Below are 27468 nucleotides of genomic sequence, written 5' to 3'. Positions count from 1 at the left end.
CCTTATCTTTCAAATATATAGAGAACTGACTCAAATTTATAAAAATAAGAGCCTGACAACTGACAAATGATGATTTTAAAAAATATATATGGTTAGTTTTTCGATAAAGTAATCAAAGCTATCTATAGTCATATGAAAAATGTTCTAAATCACTAGTGATTGAAGAAATGCAAAAGGAATGAAAAGGACAAAGGGGTTGGGGTAAAATTGAGACACTAATGCACCACTGATAGATTTGTAACTGATTCAACTATTATTGTCAAGAGCAATTTGCCCCAATGTTTATAACAGTTCTTTTCTAGTAGCAAAGAATTGGAAATTGAGGGGTTATCCAATAATTGGGGAATGACCCAACAATTTGTGGTATATGATTGTGATAGAATATTATTGTGATGTAAGAAATGATAAGCTAGATTCTGTCAGAAAAATCTGGAGAGACTTAATGAAAGTGATGCAAAGTAAAATGAGTAGAACCAGGAGCAATATTATAAGATGACCAACTATGGCTAACTTAACTATTCTAATCAATATACTGATCCAAGATAACTCTGAAGGGCTTATCATGAAAAATACTATCCAATATCACAGAAAGAACTGATGGAATATGAATACAAATCAAAGAACTTTTTTTTAACTTCATTTTTTGGGGGGTTTTTTGTCTACGTTTTCTTTTATAGCTCTAATAGGGAAGTATGTTTTGCATTATTATGCTTATGTATATATGTACATATATAAACTAAATCAAATTGCTTCTCTTCTCGTTGAGGAATGAGGGAAGGGTAGGAGAAAATTTGGAACACAATTTTTTAAATGAATGTTGACAATTGTTTTTACATGTAATTGGGGGAAAATAAAATACTGAATTTCAAAAAAAGAAAAACCTTTATTGCCAAATGAAAGAAATGAAACAAGTAACATACATTGGTATATACATATGTGTGTGTGTTTATTTATTTATAGCTATTTATCTATTTTACCAAATAAATGTTTTTCAGGACTACTAATTGCAATAACTGGCAACATTCTGAAATTAACCAGGTGAACAAGTAACTTGTCCTTTAATTCCTAAGAACATTACTGTTATAAAGGAGATATTTAGAACTACAGAGTAAAAAGGGCTACTTATTTTTCAGGAATTTTTGTAATTATGCAAATTTAATTTTATAAAATTTGCTGGATATCTGTATTTTCACTGAGTACAAATGTAACTGGAACATCATGATCTCTGGCCACAAGAAATTTGCAATCTAATAATACACATATATAAACATAAATATACATACACAAACACAAACAAAACTTAGAGATTACACAAAACTTTATTACAACTAAAAAAAGTGAGAAAGCAAATAAGAAAATGTGGAGAATCAGATCTAGAACTTAAAGGATGGATAAGAGTAATAGCTAGATTCATAAAGAATATTATTTTCAAAACACCCAATAAAAGCATTTTTTGTTTATAAAACACACGTAACACTATGGTGTAGAAAGATAACGGAACATTACTATTCTGTATAAAATTATGATACTTGAGAAATTCAGAACCACCAAAATAAAACTGAAGACTGAGTAATAGTGTAAAAAGGGTAATGCCAATTCTTCCTTTCAGGAAAGAGGCACAAGATTATAGGTGTTGACTATTTCAAAGTCTGATTCTTTTTGTACAGCAAAACAACTGTTTGGACGTGTATACATATATTGTATTTAATTTATACTCTAACATATTTAACATGTATTGGTCAACCTGCCATCTGGGGGCAAGGGAAGTGGGGGAAAAATTAGAACAAAAGGCTTGGCAACTGTCAATGTTGTAAAATTATCCATGCATATATCTGGTAAATAAAAACTATTAAAATATTTTAAAAAAAGATTATAGGTGTTTTATTTAAAAGTTGTTTTATTTAACTATTTCTTTGTTACAAAGCTGGGCCTACTTGGATGGTACCTGAAAATAACAAGACATAAAAACATCGGGCAACAATAAAGCTTTTTTTTAAGGCAACGAGAGAAAATTAGGGATATCTCAAAGTCAATCAGTCAAAAAACATTTATTAACCACTTACTATATACCAGGCACTCTGCTAAACACCAAGGATACAAAGAGAGGAAAAAGACAATGTCCTGGTCCTCTAGAGTTCACAATTTAATGGGGGAGACATCAACAAATATATGCAAACCACACAAAAGATAAACAGGAAATAACCAACAGAAAGAATGTACTAGAATTAAGAATTAGAAAAGGCTTCCCTGTAGGAGGTGGGACTATAACTGAGACATGCATGAAACCAAAAAAGCCAGAGAAAGAGCAATCCTGGCAAAAAAGGAGAGACAGTGCAAATTTCCCAAGACATGAGATAGAATCTCTTATTCAGGGAATAGCAAGGAGGTCAGTATTACTGGATCAAATAATACATGGGGGAGCTAGAGCTGGTGAGTGGGAGGGGAGCTTAATAGGAGGGATAAGGAAAAATAAAACTGGAAATGAATGACAAGTGGAATTAAGTTAGGAAGGGCTTTGGAAAGCAAACAATTTTATATTTGATCATGGAGAAGACAGGAAACCACTGAAATTTCCTGAATAGGAGGATGACACATGGCCCAAGCTGTATTTTAAGAATGAGCAGTCAGCACTGTAAAGGGGTCTAGAAGGCTATGTCATGCATAAGAAGTTAGAAGTCTCAGTAACATCCAGAACATGGAAAGAATAAGAAAGGAAAAGATTTATGGTGAAAACAAGTTTATTGCCTATAACAAAAAGAAAACAGCATTTATATGGGTCAGCTGGATCACATAGTGGATAGAGCACTGGGGTCAGAATCAGGAAAACTCATCTTCATGAATTCTATTCTGGCCTCACACACAAGCTGTGTGATTTAGGACAAGTCACTTAACCTTGTTTGCCTCAGTTTCTTCATCTGTAAAATGAGTAGGAAAAGAAAATGGCAGACCATTCCACTGTCTTCCAAGAAAATCCCAAATGGAGTCACAAAGAACATGACTAACAACAATAAAATATTTATGTAACACTTTAAAGCAGTGGTCCTTGAACTTTAAATAGAGGGCCAGTTCACTGTCCCTCAAACTGTTGGAGGGTTGGACTATAGTAAAAACAAAACCTCACACTCTGTCTCCGCCCCTCAGCCTATTTGCCATAACCCATTGGGCCACATAAACATCCTCAGCGGGCTGCATTTGGCCAGCGGGCTGTAGTTTGAGAACCCCTGCCTTAAAAATTGCAGAAGATGTCATATTATTTTATTTTATTCTCAGAATAATCCTAGCAAATAAATATTGTCATTATTCCTCTTAACAAAACTGTATTCCTGGTTTGAGTCCTTGTAAAGGACAATTACTCTCACAGATGTAAAGGCATATTATGGTATAAACCTACAGTATAAATGTCATAAAACTATAGTTTACAAATCTCCACTAGAGATTTAATAGTTGGTCACTGGACATCTAATAACATGGCACAGTGAGAATGGTTGTCACAAAACAACTGTGTCCATAATCTTGCCATGTACTTTCCCACAAATACAAACACTGAGGCACACATCAGAGAACACATGTGGCCAAGGTAGCTTGTATTTCTGGTCCTATACAGATTACTTTTTTTCTTACAGTCTTCCTATTGTTCCCTCCTGGGCACTGGATCTCTGTTGGAAAGCTTGTCAACTAGGAACATTAAGACAAGTCTTCCTTGAGTCTTTTTCTCTTCACGGCTCCTAACTGCCAGGCCTACTTTCCTTCTTAATCTTTGGTCAGTTCTCTTCTCTATTGCCAGTAGGTTCTGTTTTTGAAACTGATTCTTACATTGAATGTCACTGCTCTATATCCATTTCTCTCTAGAGAATGTGTGACTCAGATGCCTGCCTTGAACTACTTTACTCTCCAAACTGCTTCCTGGTGTGTATGCGACATATCATGCTGAGGGAATGCTTCTGTTGTTGGATGCCCTAGCAATTACAAGAACTGCTCGCCTTCCTCCAAGAGATGAAGAGCGATTCCTTTTCAGGAGCTGAATTCTTCCCCAGCTGCTGCCTCCTGCCTGAAGGGCTGCAAAGCGAGCAACCTAGTTTTTGAGGACAATGAGCAAGTAACCATCTTTAGTAAGCAAATGGAAGTTATCCATTCCAGTTCAATCAAGAAACTTTTGCACATGTCTTTGCATTTAGCTGAACAGATCATTATCTGCCATTGATTTTCCTTCATTGGAAAGAAATGGGAAATCAGCTCACCTGCCAATACACATGTGCATGCGCACACACACACACACACAAACACAAAATTAACTATCCCCACCAAAACTGGTTTGTATATGGAATTTACCCTTTAATTGTGATTAGTATCAAGTTTGGCAAATTTTTGAGAAATTACATGTTTTCCTAAAATCTCAAAGAAAAGCAGCAGCTCTTTTCAAAGCTTATCAATTCTTCTTTGTACCTCCTCTGAGGTTAAAAAAAATGTTAAGAATTGAGAGGCATTCCCACAAATCCTCCTTTCAACTAAATTTGTACTTTGTCTCTTGAGTTTCACTTGCAGATATTAGTACTGTTGTGACAGAAAGTAGTTCTAGAAAAAGTAAGGATGCTCTACATATGTGTATGTGTGTGTATATGTGTACTGCCTATGTCTAAAATGCAATGAGCATAAAAGTATTTACTTTTTAAAGGTATGCCTTATGTGCATATTTTTTTCTTTTACAAAGGACTCAGTTTAAAAGGTCTGCCTATATTTAGAGGCAATGTATATTTGTACCAAGATAATATATACAGATATCACCTAGTTTAAAAAGATTTTAGTACTAAAAAATATACACATATACACATAAGTTTGTGAGCATAATTTGCATTTCAAAAGATTTATCACAGAATTCCTTCAAGTAATTTTGAATGATTTAATACATAAAAATGTTGCTTATACCCTAGCTACCTAGGGTATAAATACTTAACATATAATTAGGTACTTATATTAGGTATAGTTTATATATATATATATATATATATATATATATATATTTATGTATATTTATATACAGGTATACTATACTTAATATATTAGTATAGTACCTAACATATATTACATAGATATTCAATGTGTTTTTAAAAAAAATATATTGTGGAATACCTGGTATATTTAGCAGTGATTAAAAAATTCAAATTTCAATTAACTATGTAAACAAGTATGAGGACTTAGAACAAAGGGATATTACTATAATATCAGAGTATTAGAAGTAATCAGATAAAAGAAGATACAATAGAAGATTCCTTCAAGGAAAAACTCAAATTGTTAACCAACTCATTCAAAGTAATTAAACAAGAGCTGCATTGATAGAAAAATCATAAGGTCAAATAAAAGAATAGCTTTGGTCTTGAAAATAACAGGAGAAAATTGAAGGAAAGTTTTAAAAGACTAGGAAAAAAACCCCAAAATAACCAACAGAAAATCTCAAAAAAATATACTGACATAATCAATAACAGGCCCTCAGTGGACAACCGAATTGTACATGAGGCAGAACAGATGAAATTATAACTCAAAAATATTTTAATTATGCAAATTATTGAAAAACACATAGATCCAAGTGACAAGATCTAGAGAAAAGATCAAAACATAGCAAAATCAAGATTGCTGACATAACAGAAAATTTAAGGAAAAATACAAAAGAATTTGAGCATCATATTCTAAAAAATAAAAGAAAAATTTTCCAGAACTGGCAAAAACAAGTGACATGAAGCTAAAACAGAAAGAATAAGAGGAACATGAAACATTTTACCTGTCAGACATACAGACAAGGGAAGAGTTTTAACCAAATGAGAAGGGGATTTAAATGGGTAGTTTTGGTTACATTAAATTAAAAAGGCTGTGCACAAACGACATGTGGCCAAGGTAGCCAAGGTTAGAAGGAAAGCAGGAAACTGTAAAAAAAAAAAAATTTTAAGCAAATTTCTCTTATAAAAAATCTCATTTTTCAAATATATAAAAAGAACAGAATCAAATTTCTTAGGAATCATCCTCCAATTTATAAATGGCCAAGGCAGTTTTCTGAAGAAATCAAAACCAACTTCAATCACCTGGGGAAAACATGCTCTAAATCATATTGCAAATTAAAACAAATCTGAGTTACAATCTCTCACCAATCAGATGGACTTATATAACAGAAAAGAAAAATGATAAATGTAGGGGATATGGAAAAATGGGAAAAATAATGCAATGGATTATAAACTGTTCCAACCATCCTGGAGAGCAAGTTGGGACTATGTCTAAAGAGCTGCAAAATTGTGTATACCTTTGTCCCAGGAATACCAATGCTAGGTCTGTATCCCAAAGAGATAAATGAAAAGGATCAATGAAAAGGACCCATAGCTGAATAAGCTATAGTATATGATTAATGTGAAATACTATTTTGCTTTAAGAAATGACAACCAGATTGCTTTAAAAAAAAAAACAAAACCTGAAAAGGTTATATAAACTGATGCAAAGTAAAATGAATAGAGCCAAGAGAACACTGTACAAAGTAATAGCAATACTGTACTATAATCAACTGTGAATGACTTAGCTGTTCTCAATAATGCAGTGATCCAAAACAATTCTGAAGGATTTATGATGAAAAATGCTATTATCTACCTCCAGAGAAAGAATGATTGTTCTGCATGCAGTTCAAAACATGCTTCTTTTTCTATAAACTTTCTATAATTGGGGGGTTAGGGGAAGTGGCTTTATTTTTTTTTTCAACATGATGAATACGGAAATGTTTTATATGGTAATTACCTGCCATCTTGGAGAGTGGAAGGACAGAAAGGAAGAGACAATTTGGAACTAAAAATTTTTTAAAAAATTAAAAATTGTTTTGACATGTAATCTAAAAGGTTGAAAAATGTACTAATATCTGCCAAGTTAACTTAGAAATTTAATAACATTACAATAAAATATACCAATGAATTAGTCATAAATTCATATGGAAAAACAGATACACAAGGATATCACAACAAAAATAGCAACAAATTATAAAATGCAATGTTGATGGGGCTTAAGTAAATAGACATTCTGTTACAATACCAGTAGAACTGTGACTGGTATAATCAATTTGGAGAAAACATGACTATATATAAAATCAAAGTGAGTTATATCCTTTTGTCCCAGACATTCCGCTTCTAGGACTTCTTCCAAAATATCAAGAAAGAAACAAAGAGGAGAGGGAGAGAGAGAGGGAGACGAAGAAGGAGAGGGAGAGGGAGAGGGAGAAGGAGAAGGAGAGGGAGAAGGAGAAGCAGAAGGGGAGAGGGAGAAGGAGAAGCAGAAGGGGAGAGGGAGAAGCAGAAGGAGAGAGGGAGAGGGGGAGAGAGAGGGAGGGAGAGCAGAGGAAAAAAAGAAAGAAAGGCCTATCTGTATGAAAATACAGAAACCTGTACAAAAATGCATAATTTCTGTATTTGTAATAAAACCTTGGAAATAACTTCTATGTCTAATGACATGTTGGTACATTAATGTAATGAAATATTATAGAACTTTGAAAAGAAAAAATATGAAGCATATAAGGAAATGTGGGGGAAAGTACGTAATAGAATCAAAGCTGAATTGGGCCAGAAATTTATAACCACCATAAAGAAAAAAGGAAAAAACAAAGCAGCAGAACTTTAGACACAAAAGCATTTTCTGCTTTATTTTGTTATTTTTAATAAATTTGGTTATCCTTTGTTGAATGTTAAGGGCACATGTACAATTTTCTTCTTTAATTTGTGCTTATTTATTTATATTATTGTGTTTTTAAAGTGCTTATTAAAATTACTATTTTTAAAAAAAAATGGCTAGAGTTTGATTTGTTCAAAAAATGAATTTAAGATGATTCCAAGGTTCTAGGTTTAGAAGATGGGAGAAGATTAATGGAAAATATCAAGAAAGAAAGCAAAATTTCTTACCTAGCAAACATTGAGGATTATCAGCTTTTCGAACCCTCACAGACCAATGAGGAGCTTGAATAGGATCCAGATCCCTAAAAACACACAAATATGCTAATTATGATCATCTTAGGAATTCTAAAAACATATCAAAATTCAGTTCAGTGACATATTAAGTAGAAAAATACACATGCCAATAATTTTCTTAATTTCATTAGTAATCTAGCATATAAAATATATGCTATTTAGCTAAGAAAAAGGAGGGGGGGGAATATGGCACACAACCATGCTTAAGCTTAAAGGCTAAAAAAACTGTATTAAAAAAGTATGGTGCAATCATGGTAATGATGATGATTTTCTGACTTAGAAGTCAGAAAAATCTTAATTCAAATCTCATTTTTAACCTTAACTAATCATAGGAAATCAATTAATCTTTTTGAACTTCAAGGACTGTTTTAGATGGTTGGAATCTATATCAACCTAGAATTCCCAAAAAGATAAAATCATAGTTCTTTTTATGTCATGATGTAAGAAAAAAAGCAATATATTAAAATCAGAATAGCTACCATATAATTCTATGTATTTAGATAATTTTGGGGTAATTCACGTTACATCATATTTTAAAGTTTATAAAAGCATTTTTATCCTAACAACCCTCTGAGATGAATTATTATATAGTTAAGGAAACTGAAGTTCCTTGAGGTGAAGTGAATTCTTAGTCCCATAACTAGTAAGTAGCAGAGCCAGGATACGAATTTAGATCTTTAGAATTAAAATCCAAAAATAACTACTTTTTGTATTACCATTGTATCTTATGATGACTCACCATCTTTAAGGATGACCAAAAAAGCAAAGCGAGACAACCAGATCTATCCACTAACATTCTGCATGTCATATCTTTATATTGCTATCAAAAAGGCAATGCAAAAATGTGCAAAAGAATTCTACCTCTTGCAAAAACCACCAAAGTCATTGAAACAAACTGTCTTTCTCTTTAAGCACATCCTTCCCAGAAAAATCCTTCCCACAATTTTCAACTAGTTTTCTACATCATTGGACTAGATATTACATTTGTTTTATCATAGAATTCCATATATGTCTTGATACTATTCCAAAACATTCTAATAATTACTGTCACTTCATGGTTTCTTGTGCAACCCAGATTTCTTTTTAGGCAATTTCCCCCTGCTACCAAAACAAATTCAATTTCCATAAATAATTGATTTTTTTACATTTAATAGCTTCATGACATACCTAGTCTGGAATTTTCCTCATAGAATGAGGGTCACTCTCTGGACTAGCATTCGCCCTAATGATCCAAGGGTTCTCAAACTACAGCCTGCAGGCCAGATGTGGTTGTTGAGGACGTTTATAAGGCCCACCAGGTTATGGCAAATGGGTTGAGGGGCAGAGACAGTGTGAGTTTTTGTTTTTACTATAGTCCGACCCTCCAACAGTCTGAGGGACAGTGAACTGGCCCCCTATTTAAAAAGTTTGAGGACCACTGCGCCTAATCTCTTCCCATAGTGGTGATCTGGATTTCCTGAGAAGGACCACTAACATGTGGTTAGACTCAAACTCTCTTAAGGTTACAGAAATAAGCTTGCTATGAGAGAATATAATACTCTACTCACGTCTAAGATCTTAGCCTCTTGAATCCCCAAACACGCAATACTATTTACACAAAACTAGCCACTTATAATGATGACACTATTAAATCTTAAATACAATTCTTTATTTAAAAAATAAGGCAAAGTCAATCATAATGCAGAATAGTCAATATAGATAGAAGAAATAGGAATAATCAATATATCACAGTCAACAAATATCTTCCCATAAATCTTCCAAAATTTCTATTTCGAAATAATCTGCTTTATTTGCTGGAATTCACTCTTTAGTTATTTTTCTGAAACACTGTTTGAATAGCAGTAATTATTGGGTCTGTCCAATTCATTATTTCTGTGTTTTCACTTTAACAGGGTCACCTGCTTTTCAGATTATATATTTCTAGTATTTTATCTCTTATTCTACAGTCACTACTGACAATATTTTGAAGCCTTATGCTTACCACATGCTTCTATATCACCTTTGATTTTGATTCTTCTTCAGGGATCATCATACTTTGTGATTTATAATCATAAAGTATCAGAAGGAAAACAGATTTTTTTTTTTTTAAAGAGGCATTGAAACAGTTTGTTTCAATGACTTTGGTGGTTCTTGCAAGAGGTAGAATACTTTTCTTTTGCACATTTTTGCATTGCCTTTTTGATAACAATATAAAGATATGACATGTAGAATGTTACTGGATAGACCTGGGGAATTTGGCATTGCTAAAGCATTTTTAAACTTCTCAAATGCATTCCAGTCTGTCCCTCTGCTTCTATGCTTTTCTGGGCCCAGTGTTATTATTCATCTTCAATACCTGTTCAAAATATTTGTATTTTGTACTAGTTTATTGGGCTGCCCATCCAACTGCCTCTTATAAGCCAAGTATGGCTTCATTCACTTGGTTTTTTGTCGATGGACTACTAAGCTAATTTTTTATGAATGATTACATATCTCATTCAGGTTACATATCACACAGAAGGACATACAGTACTTTGAGTTTTGATCCCATCAGCACAATATAATTCATAATGAGAAGTATCTGAGAATCTTTTTTCAATTGGACTCTGAATAGGGCATAAGAAGTTAGCATCTAAATAGTGAAAAAGGAAAACACTGTCTGCAAGTATGTTTTACTGGATAATGACAATCAAAGGATCCTTGAACAATATTATCTCTGGTTGCACTGATTTGACCAATTTTAAAATAAAAAGAAATATAGAAAAAATGAACTCGTAAAAATATATGGCAATTAACTTTAATATTACAGTATTTAGGATTAATTCATTAATATGAACACACTTACGAGTAAACATCATTATCCACAATGATTCCTTCAGTGAGGTGAGGCCATGTAGTTGCTAAATGGAGTTCACTAAAATAAATTTAAAAGGTCAATAAATAGGAGTTATATAAGATTTCAGATTTATCACTGTGTGAGCTACTACATGTTTATAGCTATTAAATTTGTTCTTTTTGGGTTCAACTTTTGGTCTAAATTCTCAAATATCTATCCTATTCTTTATTATCTCAGGGATCACTTCCTAATCTCTGGATGGTTATCTGTAACATCTTGAGAAAAGTAGATAAAAGAAGCTTAGAAAAATCATCTTACCTATACCATTTTTGCTTCTCATAAAGTATCTATATTTCCTTTCCTCACTGTTTTCCTCTTCTTTCCCTTTAATTATTACTTCTTTATTGTCTTGTTATTTCTTAACCTCATCACTGTTACATTTAAAACAAAACAACTTTTTCAGAAATAGTTCCTTTCATTATTACTAAAATAATATTGGTCACTCTCCATATCATTAAAAAACATATGCCTCTTTGGTTAAGTGACTGCTAGATCTTTCTTTTCTAAGGTCATATCCAAAAGTATGAACCATTTAAAAGAATTCAAATCTGTCTGTATGCCTGTATGGCTAGAATAAAACATAATCGCTGAATTATTACAGAAATCTCTTAAATATTAAATAATAACTTCTCAATAATCACAAAAAAAATCCAATGTAACCAGAATCTTAGATGACTATTCCCAGGATATTATTCAGTCCAGTAGGTGGCAGTGTCACCCAGAGAGAATCTATTGACATTGATTAAACATCTTGATTTGGAGCTACAATTTAAATGGTTAGGACATATTTTTACCTAATTGGATCTTCACAGGCACCAAATGGTAACTTCCCAAATTCTAAGCCTCCAACTTCTCCTCCAACAATGGCATCTATATCTGATTTTAACAAAAAAAAAAAAAAAAAATCCATAATATGGGATTTAGTTAAATATAGAGAGATAGGAAACCTAGGCTATTTAAATTAAGTCTTTAAAAGACAAATGTTCTATTTCTACAATATAAAATTATTTACATGTACACGATAACCTAAAATCGTACTCTCTAGCCTGCAAGTACTTTAGGCTTCACTACTATAAAATAATCCAAATAATCTATTTGATTAGATGCTAAATGCTTTACAATATTATCTCATTTGATCCTCATAACAACTTGGGTGGTAGGTACTAGCTATAATTATGCTCACTTTTCAAAGGAGAAAAGTGAGACAAAGTTTATGTTGTCCAGGGTAATCTAGCTAGTAAATGTCTAAAGCTGGTTTGAACTTACATGTTCCTGCTTTTACAAAGCACTTTATTCATATTATTTCATTCTAGAATGTTTTATAAAGAATCAGACCAAAATCAACATTCTTTAGTAATGAAAATAACACGAACATTTTCTGATTGAGAGTACAATATGATCTCAGACACTTAATACAACATTTATTAGATGTGTGACTTAATCCTTAAACTGGGGCAAGTCACTTAACCCCAACTGCCTGACAAAGAAACAAAATTAAAAAAACAAAACAAAACTACACCAGAGTATAATATAACTGAAAGTACAAATAAAATTTTTTTCCCACTGTAAAGATAACTGCTAATTCTGCATATTGATTTAAAGTCTAAAGTTACTATTTCGGTGAGTCAACTGTAAGACATGTAACAAATATTCCATACATTAAAAGAACCTAATCCTTTTGAATATATTTATCAAAATAATTTACTTCTTTTTAGAAGTAATGTGTAATTTGTAATTATATGAAATGCAATGGAAATTCCTAAAATCAAAGCTTATTGTTTAGTTTTGATACATTCTGATTTGGTAAAAATCATCTTTGACAATCATCCACTGTCATGGAAGGAATAATGAAATGAATAACTAAAATTAAGAAGTCCTCTAATTCAGTTAATTTCTGCAGTTTAATTGATTGCTTGGTTCATAAGAATTTATTAAAAGCCAATTTATTCAATTTTCATTATTTTTTACATTATTTTATATTAAATTAATATTTACATTAACAACTGGAACAATAATTAACAATTATCACAAAATGTAGACTTTTTAATAGAGATACAAAAATCTAAAAGGCACATTGTACATTAATTAAAAACAGCAAACTAAATATAGCTTTAGAAAAGTTTTCCTTGATTTAAAAATTCTTTCTAAAGAAAACATGTTTTGTAGTTTGTCTGGCCAGCTATTTTGATGGGAACTAATATTCAACTTAATTAGGCCCTCACTAAAATAAATAAATTATTTTATTCTTCCTTCATTATTTTTTTTTTATCTCATTCCCCACAAAAGCATTTGCAAGCCTCTTATCCTTAATCCTCCACCACCTGTATCACTTCCCTTTCTTTTTTAGCAGAATAGCTCATCTCTTACTTTACTGTAACATTTGAGACCATTCAATGTGCTTTTTTTTTTTTTTTTTTTTTTTGGCTGAGGCAATTGGGGTTAAATAACTTGCTCAGGGTCACACAACTAGGAAGTGTTAAGTGTCTGAAGTCAAATTTGAACTCAGGTCCTCCTGACTTCAGGGCTGATGCTCTATCCACTGTATCACTTAGCTGCCCCTGAGTTCTTTATTCTTTTAAAAATTTTATTAATGTTTTATTTTTAATTTACATATACCTATAGATTACTCCTACTTCTTGAGAGGTTTCTTATCACAAAGCATAACAGTTAAGTAAAACTAAAAATACAATGATCTGATAACAGCTATTTTTCTTTTAAATTTGAATCCATTTTTTGCAAATCTATGAATTAAGATCTGTCTCAGAGAAATTCACTGAAAATATTTTTTTCAATAGAGACTTTATTAGATTTGTTTGCACAAAATTTTTAAATTTTATATAATCATAATATCCCATCTTCCTTGATATTTTCTATTCCTTGTTTGGTTATAAATTTTTATCTTGTCCTTTGAGTATATCTCTGACAGGTAAGTTTTTTTTTCCCCATAATTTGTTTATGATTTAATCTTTCATATAGATATGTGTGCATTTCATGTGTGCATTTGGAATTTGTTAGTCTGAAATATGAGACACTATATAAGTGAAGATTCAGGGTGAGATTGTAGTCAAGGCATGGTTAAATTAGATTAATTTATGTTAATAATAATACTACGTTAATAATGTCCAATTTTCCCAGCAGTTTTTTTTTTTTTTCAAATACTAGTTTCCTTGTGTTTAGCTTGAGGACGAATTCATCTAGAATTCTTGGAAGATATGAAAAATTTAAAATTGGGAAAACAATGAAAGTGATATTAGGAAAGAATTAGAAAGGAAATAGCTTACAATGTGTATTATAAAACCTTTGCCCAAGCAATATATTCCCTGAAAATTAGATTGGACTAAATGCAAACCAGTAACTCCATGAGAAAAGATATATTAAAATGCAGTCAAAAGACTGTAAAAAAAAATATATATATATATAAGATATATAGTGAAAACAAATAAGTGGAAGATAGATCAAGAAAAAAATCACTGGGCTATCTGAAAAGTCAGAAACAACCCCCCCCAAAAAAGCCTAAAAACTATTTCAAAAAAATCACAAAAGAAAACTGCCATAGGCCTTAGAAGCTGAGAACAGAAAAAAATTACTGGCCAATGTAAAATAAAAACTCCCAGAAAAATTAAAAGTCAAAATCTAAAATTTCCAGGTCAAAGGGAAAAAAAAAATACTTCCAAGCAGCCAAAAAGAATTCAAACATCAAGGAAACACAACCAGAATCATAAGATTCAGCAGCCATCTCTATAAGACCAAAAAAAAAAAAAAAAAAATTTAGACCTACACCCCCCCCCCCAAAAAAACTTGCCAGAGCAAAACTAAATATAATCCTACAATAGAAAAGTTACATTTAATGAAATAAAGATTTCCAAGACTTCTTGAGAAAAGAACAAAAACAAAAAACAGTGCTGTCTATACAGACAAGAAGGTAGAAAGAACAGCTGATTCACTTTCATCTGAATTGGTCAAAGAAAGAATGTTCATATGCATCTTTTTTAGTACATATATATGTATAGATATGTGAATATACACACAAAGAACTGCACAGAAATCCATTTCATTCAATAGTGATATAGGAGGAAGAAAAGGAAAGGAGTACAGATTAAGGAAAGGATTAGCATAAGCAAAACAAAATTTAACTTGAATATGTACAAATATCTATAATGGCAAAAAACAGGAATCTGACAAGTATATACATCAATTGAGGGATGGCTAAACAAATTATGGTATATAAATGTGATGGAACACAATTGTGCTATAAGGAATTATGAAGAGGATAATTTCAGAAAACTATGGGGAGACTTGTATGAACTGGTTGAAAGTGAAACGAACATTAGTAGAATAATTTATATAATGATAACAATACTGTGAAGACAAATAATTTTGATGTCTTAAGATTTCTGTTCAATTGTTAATAATAAAAAAAATTATTAATTTTTTAATTATTTATTTATTATGTGCTAGATACTGCACAAAGCACTGGAGATACAAAGAGATATCCCCCCCACAAAAAATAAAAATAAAAACAATACATGGTCTCAAGCAGCTTACAATAGAACTGGGGAAGATAACATACAATAAGAAGTTGAGAAGTAAAGGAAAGAGAGTGTGAGGAGATGGATAAAGAGAAGTATCCAGGGTGGGAAAAGGATGGGAAAGGACAAATAAGGCCAAAAGTAACTGTAATTACTAGGGAAATGGGGAGACTAGGTCTCTTCTTTAAATGAAGGCCCTAGAGCCCAAGGCTCTGCTCTCTAGGTGAGAGGATCTAATCAGAGGGGCAGAGGTTACTAAGGAAATCAGAGGATCAAAGCTGATTCAAACTTGGCATACAGATCAACAACAATTCTAAAGGATTACTGGCAAAATGTGCTGCTCACTTCTAGATAGATGAAAGACTTTAGAGGGTATGTGTGTGGTCTGCATATATGTGTGTATATACAGACACAACTTTATTAGACATAGCCAATACAGAAATTTATTTTGCTTAATTACACAATTTTTAATAGGAGTTTTGTTTTTCATTTATTTTTAGTTGGGAAAGGGGAGGTAGGAAGAAATAGTAGATTTTTGCAAATTGAAAAAAATTTAATTAAAATAAAATAAACCAACAGCCACAGCCTTATATTTAGTGGAAATAAATTAGGCCTTTTCAATAAGATTGGGGTAAAGCACAGACAGTACTAGAAATGCTAGCTAACATTCTGAGACAAGAAAAATAAGTAGATAATAAAGACAAAGAGGTAACAAAACAATCACTTCTTGTAGATGATATGATGGTTTATTTAGAGAACCCTAATGAGTCAAAAAACTTATTGGAAAAACCCCCCCGACTAATCAGAAAAGTTATATAATATAAAATCTGAATGTATAAAATAGCATATGAAGTCATATATCATTAGCGATTGTGTATAATACTAACATAACTCAGAAGGAAGAAACAGAAAAAGAAGTTACTGAGAAATTCCATTTCAAATAACTACAGAATATATAAGATTTGAAGCTACTTGCTAAGACACACACAGGAATTATATAAATGCAATCATAAAATCCTGTTTATACAAATGCAGATCTAATTAATTGGGAAAATAGCAACTGCTTATGAGGAGTCTATGTCAATATAGTAAAAGGAACAATACTATCTAAATTAATAATTTATTCAGTGCCATACCAATCAAACTATCAATGTATTACTTTATAGAGCCAGGGGAAAAATAATAGAATTCGCCTGGAAGAATAAAAAGTCAAGAATCTCAAAGGAAATAGTGAAAAAATTTATTCTTCTTGATTTCTTTATGGCAGTGGATACTGTTGATAACCTTCTCCTTCTGGATACTTTCTCCTTCCTCAATTTGAGGACACTGCTCTATTCTGGCTCTCCTCCTGCCTTTCATTATGCTCTCTTCAGGACCACAAGAACTCCTTTAAATATCACCTCTATGCAAAAACGACCCTCTAACCCTAGTCTCTCTCTTGATTTGCTGATATACAACACCACTTGCTTATTAGACATTTCAAATTACTGTATCTGTCTTGTAACACATAAATCAACATGTCTAAAACAGAATTAATTTTTGTTCAAAATTCACTCCTCTTCTGAATTTCCCTATTTATATCAAATGCAACATCATCCTTTAGGCACCAAACTTCTTATCCTTCTTTCTCCTCTATATTCACATATCCACAAACCCAACTCTGGCCTCAAAAACTTTACCTACTGCAATAATCTACTAATGGGGTTGCTTGTTCTTTCCCCTCTCAAATCCATCCTCCACACATCAGTCCAAATGATTTTTATAAGTCTGATTATGCCACCCCCCAAAATAATAAACTCTAGTGGTTCCATACTGCCTCTAAGATCAAATATAAACTCCTCTGGTATTTTAGATCCTTCACAACCTGACTATAAATTGCTTTTACAGCCTTATTAGGGATTACTTTCTTGCAACTACAATCTAGCCAGACTGAGCTTCTTACTGTTCCTCACACATGACATTCCTTTTTAGAGCGTCTGCACAGTTATTCTCAATGGATACCCATTGTGATTTTACTTCTATCTTTTAAAATCTTTACTTTTATAGGGTAGCTGAAGGACTATAAAACTGCAGGCCACAAAAAACTTTCAAAGACTACCTACTATAGTTATATGTATACAATTTCCTTATCATCAATAAGTATGTATGTACCTGTTTTCTTTTTTAGAATATAATATTAATCATTTATTGCTTGCCAGTTTATAGTGGAAGAGTGATTTCTATAAAAAATTAGGTTCCAAAGACAAATTGTCAAATGTAAGGCAAATATAGCACCCCAATTTAAGAACAACAGAGTTTTTAAAAAATGTTCAATAGCACTTTTCCAAATACATGTAAAGATAGTTTTCAACATTCATTTCTGTAAAACTTTTGTGTTACTTCCTCCCTCCTTAAGACAACAAATAATCCAAACAGAGCTTTTCAAGTAAAAAAGGATGAAAGTGATCAAGAACACAATGAAATCAGATATATTATATAAAAGATTAAAAAGTATAACATATAACCAATTCTTGTAAAATTCTGACAGAATGAAAATATTTTAATATTAATCTTTTCACTAAGATAATTGAAACATAATCAAAGAAAAAAGTTATATTTTCTTACCAGGTGGCTGTTGAGGCCAAAAGTATTGTAACCAGTCCTGAAGAACATAAGTAAATCGAATAGCTATGCTAACTGGCGGCAATGGTGTTAAAGGACATCCCTGGAAAATTAATGCAAAAATAGGCATCGTGTGAATACTAACTTTTTTTTTATGTAACATCATATAAATAGTGATTGTGAAATAAATCACCTATTCCTATGAAGTTGACTTCTTATACCCATATGTAATATTGTATGTTTATTCCTATTAAATTTTCATTTTATTACATTTAGTCCATTGTATAATCTATTGAGATCTCTTTCTATGATGGCTCTATTTCCAGGTATATTAGTGGTACCTCCAAGCTTTTCTTGTTATCTTCAAGTCTTACAGAGCTGGCAATTATGTCTTCAAGGCACTGATGAAAATTTCATCATACTGTTCAATAACAGTAAAGGATAAATAAAGCACAGATTGTGGGGCCCAGGGAGCACTCCACTAGAACACTTCTTCCAAAGTCACAAGAAATCAGTAAGGACTCCTCTATGTACACAGGCATTCAAAAGTTTTAGAATCCATCTAACTACCACCATCTAGCTTATATTGCCATCAGTTTGCTAAAATCTAGGCAAACTATTTACAGTGACATCATATTCTGTCAGATTAGTCTTCTCCAGTCTTGTAGTGAAGAGCCTATTCTCCACAATCTTTCAAATGTCACTGATATATAATATAACACTGGGCCCAATAAAATAATAATCCTTTTCTTGACTAAATTACTTACTCTGTCTACTTTCCCTGTTCTTAAATTTCCTTGATGGATGACTAATCAAGATCCAATCATGAGAATATTTAAAAGAAAAATATTACAATACCTAATAATAATAACAAAATAATCTCCAACAGTAGCAGGGATCCTTTCCCCCCCACAGGAAAAAAAATTAATTTTATTCATCATAAAATTGAATTTTCAGATTGGAACAAGCAAGTAACAACACATACATACATTTTAATGTCAAAAGCTGTGTAGTGAACAAAGCAAGACTTCAAGCCAAGAAGATTTAGGTTCAAGTCCTACCTCCTATACCTAGTTGTATAACCCTGGGCAAGCCATTTAAACCCTATGCTTAAGGTCACTCTCTAAGTTGCAAAGCAGTTGATCTGCTTTGGTAGCAGGAATTTCTTCATCTGGGAGTTCTCTGCAGTAATGAAAAAAAAAAATCACACATCTAATCCTAATCCCTGACCTTTTATATTTTAAAGGTCTTCTCCTCAAAAATAACATTATGAGGTAATTAATATTAGTCTAATTTTTATAGGTCAGAAAAACTAAAAATCAAGAGAGGTTATCTAAGGTCACAAGTAAAGTAGTAAAGAGCATAGATGGGATATGAACATAGGTCTTTCTCATTCTAAGTCCACTATAGCAAAATGATCTCTCATATCACATGTTAACTCCTTATTTAGTATGATAGGCTGCTCTGTTTAACATATAAAATATCCAGAAAGGGGGGAGGGGGGAAGACAAGAAGAGCAAACAAAAACAGAATGCTCTCCAGAATGGCTGGATTCTTTCACAACTCCACCAACAATGTATCAGTGTCCCAGTTTTCCCACATCTCCTCCAATATTCATCATTATTTGTTCCTGTCATTTTAGCCAATCTGACAGGTGTGTAGTGGTATCTCAGAGTTGTCTTAATTTGCATTTCTCTGATCAGTAGTGATTTGGAACACTCTTTCATATGAGTGGAAATAGTTTCAATTTCATCATCTGAGAATTGTCTGTTCATATCCCTTGACCATTTATCAATTGGAGAATGGTTTGGTTTCCTATAAATCAGGGTCAGTTCTCTATATATTTTGGAAATGAGACCTTTGTCAGAACCTTTCCTTTTAAAAATATTTTCCCAATTTGTTACTTCCCTTCTAATCTTGTTTGCATTAGTATTGTTTGTACAGAAACTTTTTAGTTTGATGTAATCAAAATCTTCTATTTTGTGATCAATAATGATCTCTAGTTCTCCTCTGGTCATAAATTCCTTCCTCCTCCACAGGTCTGAGAGGTAGACTATTCTCTGTTCCTCTAATCTATTTATGATCTCATTCTTTATGCCTAAATCATGGACCCATTTTGATCTTATCTTGGTATATGGTGTTAAGTGTGGGTCCATATCTAATTTCTGCCATACTAATTTCCAGTTTTCCCAACAGTTTCTTGCGAATAATGAATTTTTGTCCCTAATGTTGGTATCTTGGGGTTTGTCAAAGATTAGATTGCTATAGATGTACCCTTTTTTGTCCTTTGTATCTAATCTGTTCCACTGATCTACCATTCTATTTCTTAGCCAGTACCAAATGGTTTTGGTGACTGCTGCTCTATAATATAGCTTTAGATCAGGTACACTTAGACCACCTTCCTCTGACTTTTTTTTCATTAGTTCCCTTGCAATTCTCGACCTTTTATTCTTCCATATGAATTTTGTTATTTTTTCTAGGTCATTAAAATAGTTTCTTGGGAGTCTGATTGGTATAGAACTAAATAATAGTTTGGGGAGTATTGTCATCTTTATTATATTCGCTCGGCCTATCCAAGAGCATTGAATGTCTTTCCAATTATTTAAATCTGACTTTATTTTTGTGGCAAGTGTTTTGTAATTTTTCCTCATATAATTCCTGACTATTCTTTGGTAGATGGATTCCCAAATACTTTATACTCTCAACATTTGTTTGGAATGGAATTTCTCTTTGTATCTCTTGCTGTTGCATTTTGTTGGTGATATATAAGAATGCTGAGGATTTATGTGGATTTATTTTGTATCCTGCCACTTTGCTAAAATTCTGAATTATTTCTAATAGCTTTTTAGCAGAGTCTTTGGGGTTCTCTAAGTATACCATCATGTCATCTGCAAAAAGTGATAGTTTAATTTCCTCATTTCCTACTCTAATTCCTTGAATCTCTTTCTCGGCTCTTATTGCCGAGGCTAGCATTTCTAGTACTATATTGAATAGTAATGGTGATAGTGGGCAACCTTGTTTCACTCCTGATCTTACTGGGAAAGGTTGCAGTTTATTTCTATTGCATATTATGCTTACTAAAGGTCTTAAATATATGCTCCTGATTATTCTAAGGAATAATCCATTTATTCCTATACTCTCAAGAGTTTTTAGTAGGAATGGATGTTGGATTTTGTCAAATGCTTTTCCTGCATCTATTGAGATGATCATATGGTTTTTATTAATTTGATTATTAATATGGTCAATTATACTAATAGTTTTCCTAATATTAAACCAGCCCTGCATTCCTGGTATGAATCCTACTTGATCATAGTGTATTATCCTGGGGATGATTTTTGCTAATATCTTATTTAAGATTTTAGCATCAATATTCATTAAGGAAATTGGTCTATAATTTTCTTTCTCAGTTTTCGATCTACCTGGTTTAGGTATCAGTACCATGTCTGTGTCATAAAAGGAGTTTGGTAGGACTCCTTCATTCCCTATTTTTTCAAATAGTTTATATAGCATTGGGGCTAATTGTTCTTTAAATGTTTGGTAGAATTCACATGTAAATCCATCTGGTCCAGGGGATTTTTTCCTGAGGAGTTGATTAATAGCTTGTTCTATTTCTTTTTCTGAAATGGGACTATTTAAGCAATTTATTTCCTCCTCTGTTAATCTAGGAAGCCTATATTTTTGGAGGAAGTCATCCATTTCACTTAAGTTATCAAATTTATTGGCATAAAGTTGGGCAAAGTAACTCCTTATTATTTCTCTAATTTCCTCTTCATTGGTGGAAAGATCCCCCTTTTCATTTGTAAGACTAACAATTTGATTTTCCTCTTTCTTTTTTCTGATCAGATTTACCAAAGGTTTATCTATTTTATTGGCTTTTTCATAAAACCAACTCTTGGTTTTATTTATTAATTCAATAGTTTTTTTTACTTTCAATATTATTGATTTCTCCTTTTAATTTTTGTATTTCAAGTTTGATTTTTGGTTGAGGGTTTTTAATTTGGTCTTTTTCTAGCCTTTTAAGTTGCAAGCCCAATTCGTTAATCTTCTCTTTCTCTATTTTCTTCAAATAAGCCTCTAAAGATATAAAATTTCCCCTTATTACTGCTTTAGCTGCATCCCACAGATTTTGGTATGATGTCTCATCATTGTCATTATCTTGGGTGAAATTATTAATTGTTTCTATAATTTGCTCTTTCACCCAGTCATTCTTTAAGATGAGATTATTCAGTTTCCAATTACTTTTTGGTTTATTTATCCCTAACTTTTTACTGAATGTAGCTTTTATTGCATTGTGGTCTGAGAAGAAGGCATTTATTATTTCTGCCTTCCTACATTTAATTTTGAGATCTTTATGTCCTAATATATGGTCTATTTTTGTATAGGATCCATGAACTGCTGAGAAGAAAGTATATTCCTTTCTATTGCCATTCAGTTTTCTCCAAAGGTCTATCATATCTAGTTTTTCTAATGTTCTATTTACTTTTTAAATTTCTTTCTTGTTTGTTTTGTGGTTTGATTTGTCTAAATCTGAGAGTGCAAGGTTGAAATCTCCCACTATTATAGTTTTACTGTCTATTTCTTCTTGCAACTCTCTTAACTTTTCCTTTAGAAAGTTAGATGCTATACCACTTGGTGCATATATGTTTAATATCGATATGGCTTCATTATTTATGCTACCTTTCAGCAGGATATAGTTTCCTTCCTTATCTCTTTTAATTAGATCAACTTCTGCTTTTGCTTGATCTGAGATAAGGATAGCTACCCCTGCTTTTTTGGCTTTACCTGAAGCATAATAGATTCTGCTCCAACCTTTTACCTTTACTCTATATGTATCTTTCTGCTTTAAGTGTGTTTCCTGTAAACAACATATTGTAGGGTTCTGATTTTTGATCCAGTCTGCTATTCGTCTCCGTTTGATGGGAGCGTTCATCCCATTCACATTTACAGTTAAAATTACTAATTCTGTATTTCCTGCCATCATATTATCCCAAGATTATGCTTTTTCCCTGGACCCCTGAACCCCTTCTCCAATATTTAATTTATAGACCCCCCCTTGTGACGCACAGCCCTCCCTTTTTTTTTTTTTAGTATCACTCCCCCCTCCCTCCATGTCCCTTCCCTTATTCTCCTTTTCCTTTTCCCTTTTCCTCTCCTCCCTTTTAATGAGGTGAGAGAGAATTCTCTGAAAAACAAATATGACAATTATTTACTCTTTAAGCCTCTTCTGATGAGAGTAAGATTTACACAATGATTCTCCCCCTCTCTAAATTCACTCAGATATGGTGTATTTTCTATGCCTCTTCCTGGGATGTAGTTTCCCTCTTTTTATCACACCCTCCCCTTTTTGTGATACTACCCCCTTCCCTTTACTACACCCCCTCCTTTTTTTTTTCCTTTTATATCAGTAAATTCAAATTATCCATGCGTACTTTCTATATACCCACAACAGAGATATAGTTCTCAAGGGTTCTGTGTACCTTTTTCTGTTTCTCTTCAGTCTTGTGGATGTAGATCAAATTTTTTGTTTAAGTCTGGTTTTTTTCTTAGAAACATATGGAATTCCTCTATTTCATTGAATGACCATCTTCTTCCATGGAAAAAGATGCTAAACTTAGCTGGGTAGTTTATTCTTGGTTGCAATCCTTGATCTTTTGCCTTTCGGAATATCAGGTTCCAGGCCCTTCTATCTTTTAATGTGGAGGCAGCCAGATCTTGTGTGACCCTTATTGTGGCACCTTGGTATTTAAATTGTTGTTTTCTAGCTGCTTGCAGGATTTTCTCCTTTGTGTGGTGATTCTGCAGCTTAGCCACAATATTCCGTGGTGTTCTTTTTTTAGGGTCTATTTCAGAAGGAGTTTGATGAATTCTTTCAACATCTACTTTCCCCTCTGTTTCTATTATCTCTGGACAGTTCTCTTTGATAATTTCCTGTAAAATAGAATCTAGGCTCTTTTTTTAGTCACAGTTTTCGGGAAGTCCAATGATCCGCAGATTATCTCTCCTAGATCTATTTTCCAGGTCTATAGATTTTCCCAGTAAGTATTTGACGTTCTCCAACTTCTCATTTTTTTTGTTTTGTTTGACTGATTCTTGGGTTCTCTGTGAATCATTCATTTCTATTTGTTCCATCCTGACTTTTAAGGAGTTATTTTCTTCTTTCACAGTTTTTAGTTCTTTTTGTAAATGCCCAATTTCGTTTTTAAATGAATTATTTTGCTCTATTGAATTTTTTTCCATTTCCCTATTTTTTTTTTTTTTTTGAGAATTATTTTCTTTTTCCAATTCAGAAATCCTATTTTCTTGGGACTTTTTTATCTTCTCCAATTCAGAAATCCTATTTTCCTGTGATTTTTTTACCTTTTCTAATTCACTAATTTTGTTTCCCTGCATCTCCTGTGAATTCTTTATTTTTTCCAACTCCAATTTCAGAACGTTGTTATTCTCTATCATAGCTTCCCTTTCCTTTCCCCATTTTTCTTCAAACTCTCTTAACTTTTTAATAGTCTCTTCATGGAGAGTTATGTGATGGGGGGCAGGAATCGTTCCCCTTTAGGTTGTTATCTGCTGACTCTCTGCTGTTAACTTCCTCGGGGTTGGACACCCGTTCTTTCTCTGTGTAGAAGGAATCTATGGTTTTTTTGGGCTTCTTGCTCATACTTAAAAAATCTTTTGGGGTCTGTCCCTGGGGTAGGAAATTATTTATTTATTTCTTTACCAGCTTCCTCCCAGACTGGATGGATGCAGCGGCCCCTGCGCCTGAGCTAAGAGAGAGCTCTGGGAGAGAATTCCCCACCCCCTCCCTGGAAGTGCCTCAGAGGTGATCAGGACTGCTGTGCCCTGAGGGCGCTGTGTTTTAGCGGCTTCCCTGAGGTTGAGACTGAACAGTAAAGGCGACTCAAAGCCTAGCCTATGCATCCTGGTGGGGCGTAGATGTCTGCAGCAGGTGATCTGAAAAGCCCCTGCGCTCAAACTGGGAAGTAAGTGTCTGCCAGAAACCGCGGTCCCTAGTTCAAAGGTTCTGCTTCTCTGGGACTTCCGTTCCACAGCCTCCAGCCAGCCGAGCCAGGCACTATGAGTTACCGCCCCTCCCACTCTTCAATCTCTTAACTACCCCGAGGTAAAATCCTGGGTTGCCTATGTCGGCCAAACCCCCAGTGCCGAGATCTGATAAGTCACTCCTGGGATCCGGGAAGAGCCAATCTGGTTTTAAATTTTAGAGTGGCTTAGATTTCTCTTCTGAACTGCTGTTTTATAAGCAGAGAAGAGCTAACAGCCTGTGCCAGATTCTTTTATGTCAGTGGATTCTGTGATCCCAGAGCTCTCCCCAGCGGCGCAGTGTGCCACTACCCCACCGTCTGCGCTGGCCTCTCTTCTTCCTCCCCTGGGAGCTGACCTTTCCCACTGAAACTCCAGATCCTCTTCAGCTGATAAGTCCTGCTTCCAGTCCTTGTGGATTCTATCAGTCCAACGCTATTTCTGAGGCTGATTAAATCTAGTTGGTTGTGAGGGAAGAAAGGAGCTTACACAGTGGCGTGTATCTTCTCTGCCATCTTGGCTCCGCCCCCACAGCCCTACTTTTAACAAAGAGTTAAGCAGAGTAATAGGCTAGGAAAATGAGCAGGCAACAGAAACAATTTCTGACCACTGAAAGTTATTATGGTGACAAGGAAAATCAAAACACACACTCAGAAGAAGGTAACAAAGTCAAAGAAGAAGGTAACAAAGTCAAAGCTCTTTCATCCAAAATCTCTAACAAAAATGAGAATTTGGCTCAGGCCATGGGAGAGTTCAAAAGGAATTTTGAAAATCATGTAAGAGAGATGGAGAAAAAATTAAGAAACGAATTGATTGGTCCAAAAGGAAATATAAAAAGCTATTGAGAAGAATGCCTTAAAAAAAAAAAAAACAAACAAAATTTGCCAATTGGGAAAAGAGGCACAAAAGCTCAGTGAGAAAAATAATTCCTTAAAAAAATTAGAATTGTACAAATGGAAGTTAATGATTTTATAAGAAATCAAGATCAAATAAAGCAAAATAGAAGAAGAAGAAGAAGAAGAAGAAGAAGAAGAAAGAAGAAGAAGAAAGAAGAAGAAGAAAGAAGAAGAAGAGAAAAAAAATGTGAACCTATCTCATTAGAAAAACAACTGACCTGAAAATAAATGCAGGAAGGACAGTTTAAAAAGTATTGTTCTGACTGAAAGTAACAATAAAAAAAAGAGCCTGGACATCATCTTTCAAGAAAAACGGTCTTGATAGAACCAGAAGGTAAAATAAAAATTGAAAGAATCCACCGATCATCTCCTGAAAGAGATTTCAAGATGAATACTCCCAGGAATATTATAGCCAAATTCTGGAACTCCCAGGCCAAGGAAAAAATATTGCAATCACACAGAAAAAAAAACAAAAACAAACGATTCAAGTGTATATAATGGAGCCACAATCAGGATATACAAGATTTAGCAGCTTTTATCTTAAAGGATCAGAAAGCTTGGAATATTATAACTCAGAAAGGAATGGAGTGAGGATTATAAACAAGAATCATTTATCCAGAAAAATTGAGTATAATTCTTCAGAGAAAAAGGTGGACATTCAATAAAACGGAAAATTTTCAAGCATCATGATAAAAAGACCAGAGCTGAATGGAAAATTTGTTTTTCAAATACAAGACTCAGGAGAAACATAAAGAAGTAATGAGAAAAATGATATCATAAGGGATTTCATAAGGTTTTTATGTTTACATTCCTACATGGGAGGATGATCCTTGTAATTAAAAAACTTTCTCATTATTATGGCAGTTAGGAGTAAGAGGGCAGAGGTTTGAGTTGAATATAAAGGGATAATATATTTTTTAAATGATGAAATTAAGGGATCAGAGGGGAATATACTGGGAGAAATGGAAAGGGAGAAGTAAAATGGTATAAATTAGCTGCCATTTAAGAAAACAGGCAAGAAAACAATTTTACAATGGAGAAGAGGGTGAGTGAGCTAACCTTACTCTATATCTGAACTAGCTCAAAGAGGGAATAAGATTCATTCAATATGAGTATAAAAATCTATCTTATACTGAAGGAAAATAGGATAAGATATAGGAAGGGGGAAGGTGATAAAAGAGAAGGCATACTGGGAGAAGAATTGGTCAGTAGCCTAGCACTTTCCAGGACTGAGAGAGAGAGAGAGAGAGAGAGAGAGAGAATAAAGGGGGGAAATAGTTAGCAATAATAATTATAAAAATAATTTTGAAGCAAGTTTCTCTAATAAGGCCTCGTTTCTCAAACATAGACAAAATTGAGTTAAATTCATAAAAAAAAAAAAAAAAAAAAAAGAGCCATGCCCCAACTGATAAATACTCAAAAGATATGATCTCTGCCCAAAAGTCTACAAATTCATGCATATACTTTGATCTAACACCACCACTATTAGGCATGAATACCAAAAGAGAATTTTTTTTTTTTTTTTTTTATTAAGGAAAAGGACTAATGTG

General features: G+C 33.0%; 1 protein-coding gene across 1 annotated transcript in view; it reads right to left on the bottom strand.

Annotated features, from left to right (window-relative positions):
* RAB3GAP1 (RAB3 GTPase activating protein catalytic subunit 1) overlaps positions 1–27468 on the bottom strand; it is an 87624-nt gene that overhangs the window by 26967 nt on the left and 33189 nt on the right. The window contains exons 8-11 of the mRNA XM_074301897.1: positions 17991–18090; positions 11652–11733; positions 10807–10875; positions 7917–7990 (exon numbers count right to left, since the gene is read on the bottom strand). Of these exons, the coding sequence (XP_074157998.1) occupies positions 7917–7990; positions 10807–10875; positions 11652–11733; positions 17991–18090 (325 nt within the window). The remainder of the gene's footprint in view (positions 1–7916; positions 7991–10806; positions 10876–11651; positions 11734–17990; positions 18091–27468) is intronic.

Source organism: Sminthopsis crassicaudata, chromosome 3 (assembly GCF_048593235.1).
Source record: "Sminthopsis crassicaudata isolate SCR6 chromosome 3, ASM4859323v1, whole genome shotgun sequence".
In the NCBI taxonomy this organism is placed as follows: Eukaryota; Metazoa; Chordata; class Mammalia; order Dasyuromorphia; family Dasyuridae; genus Sminthopsis; species Sminthopsis crassicaudata.
This window is presented reverse-complemented; position numbering and strand designations above follow the sequence as displayed.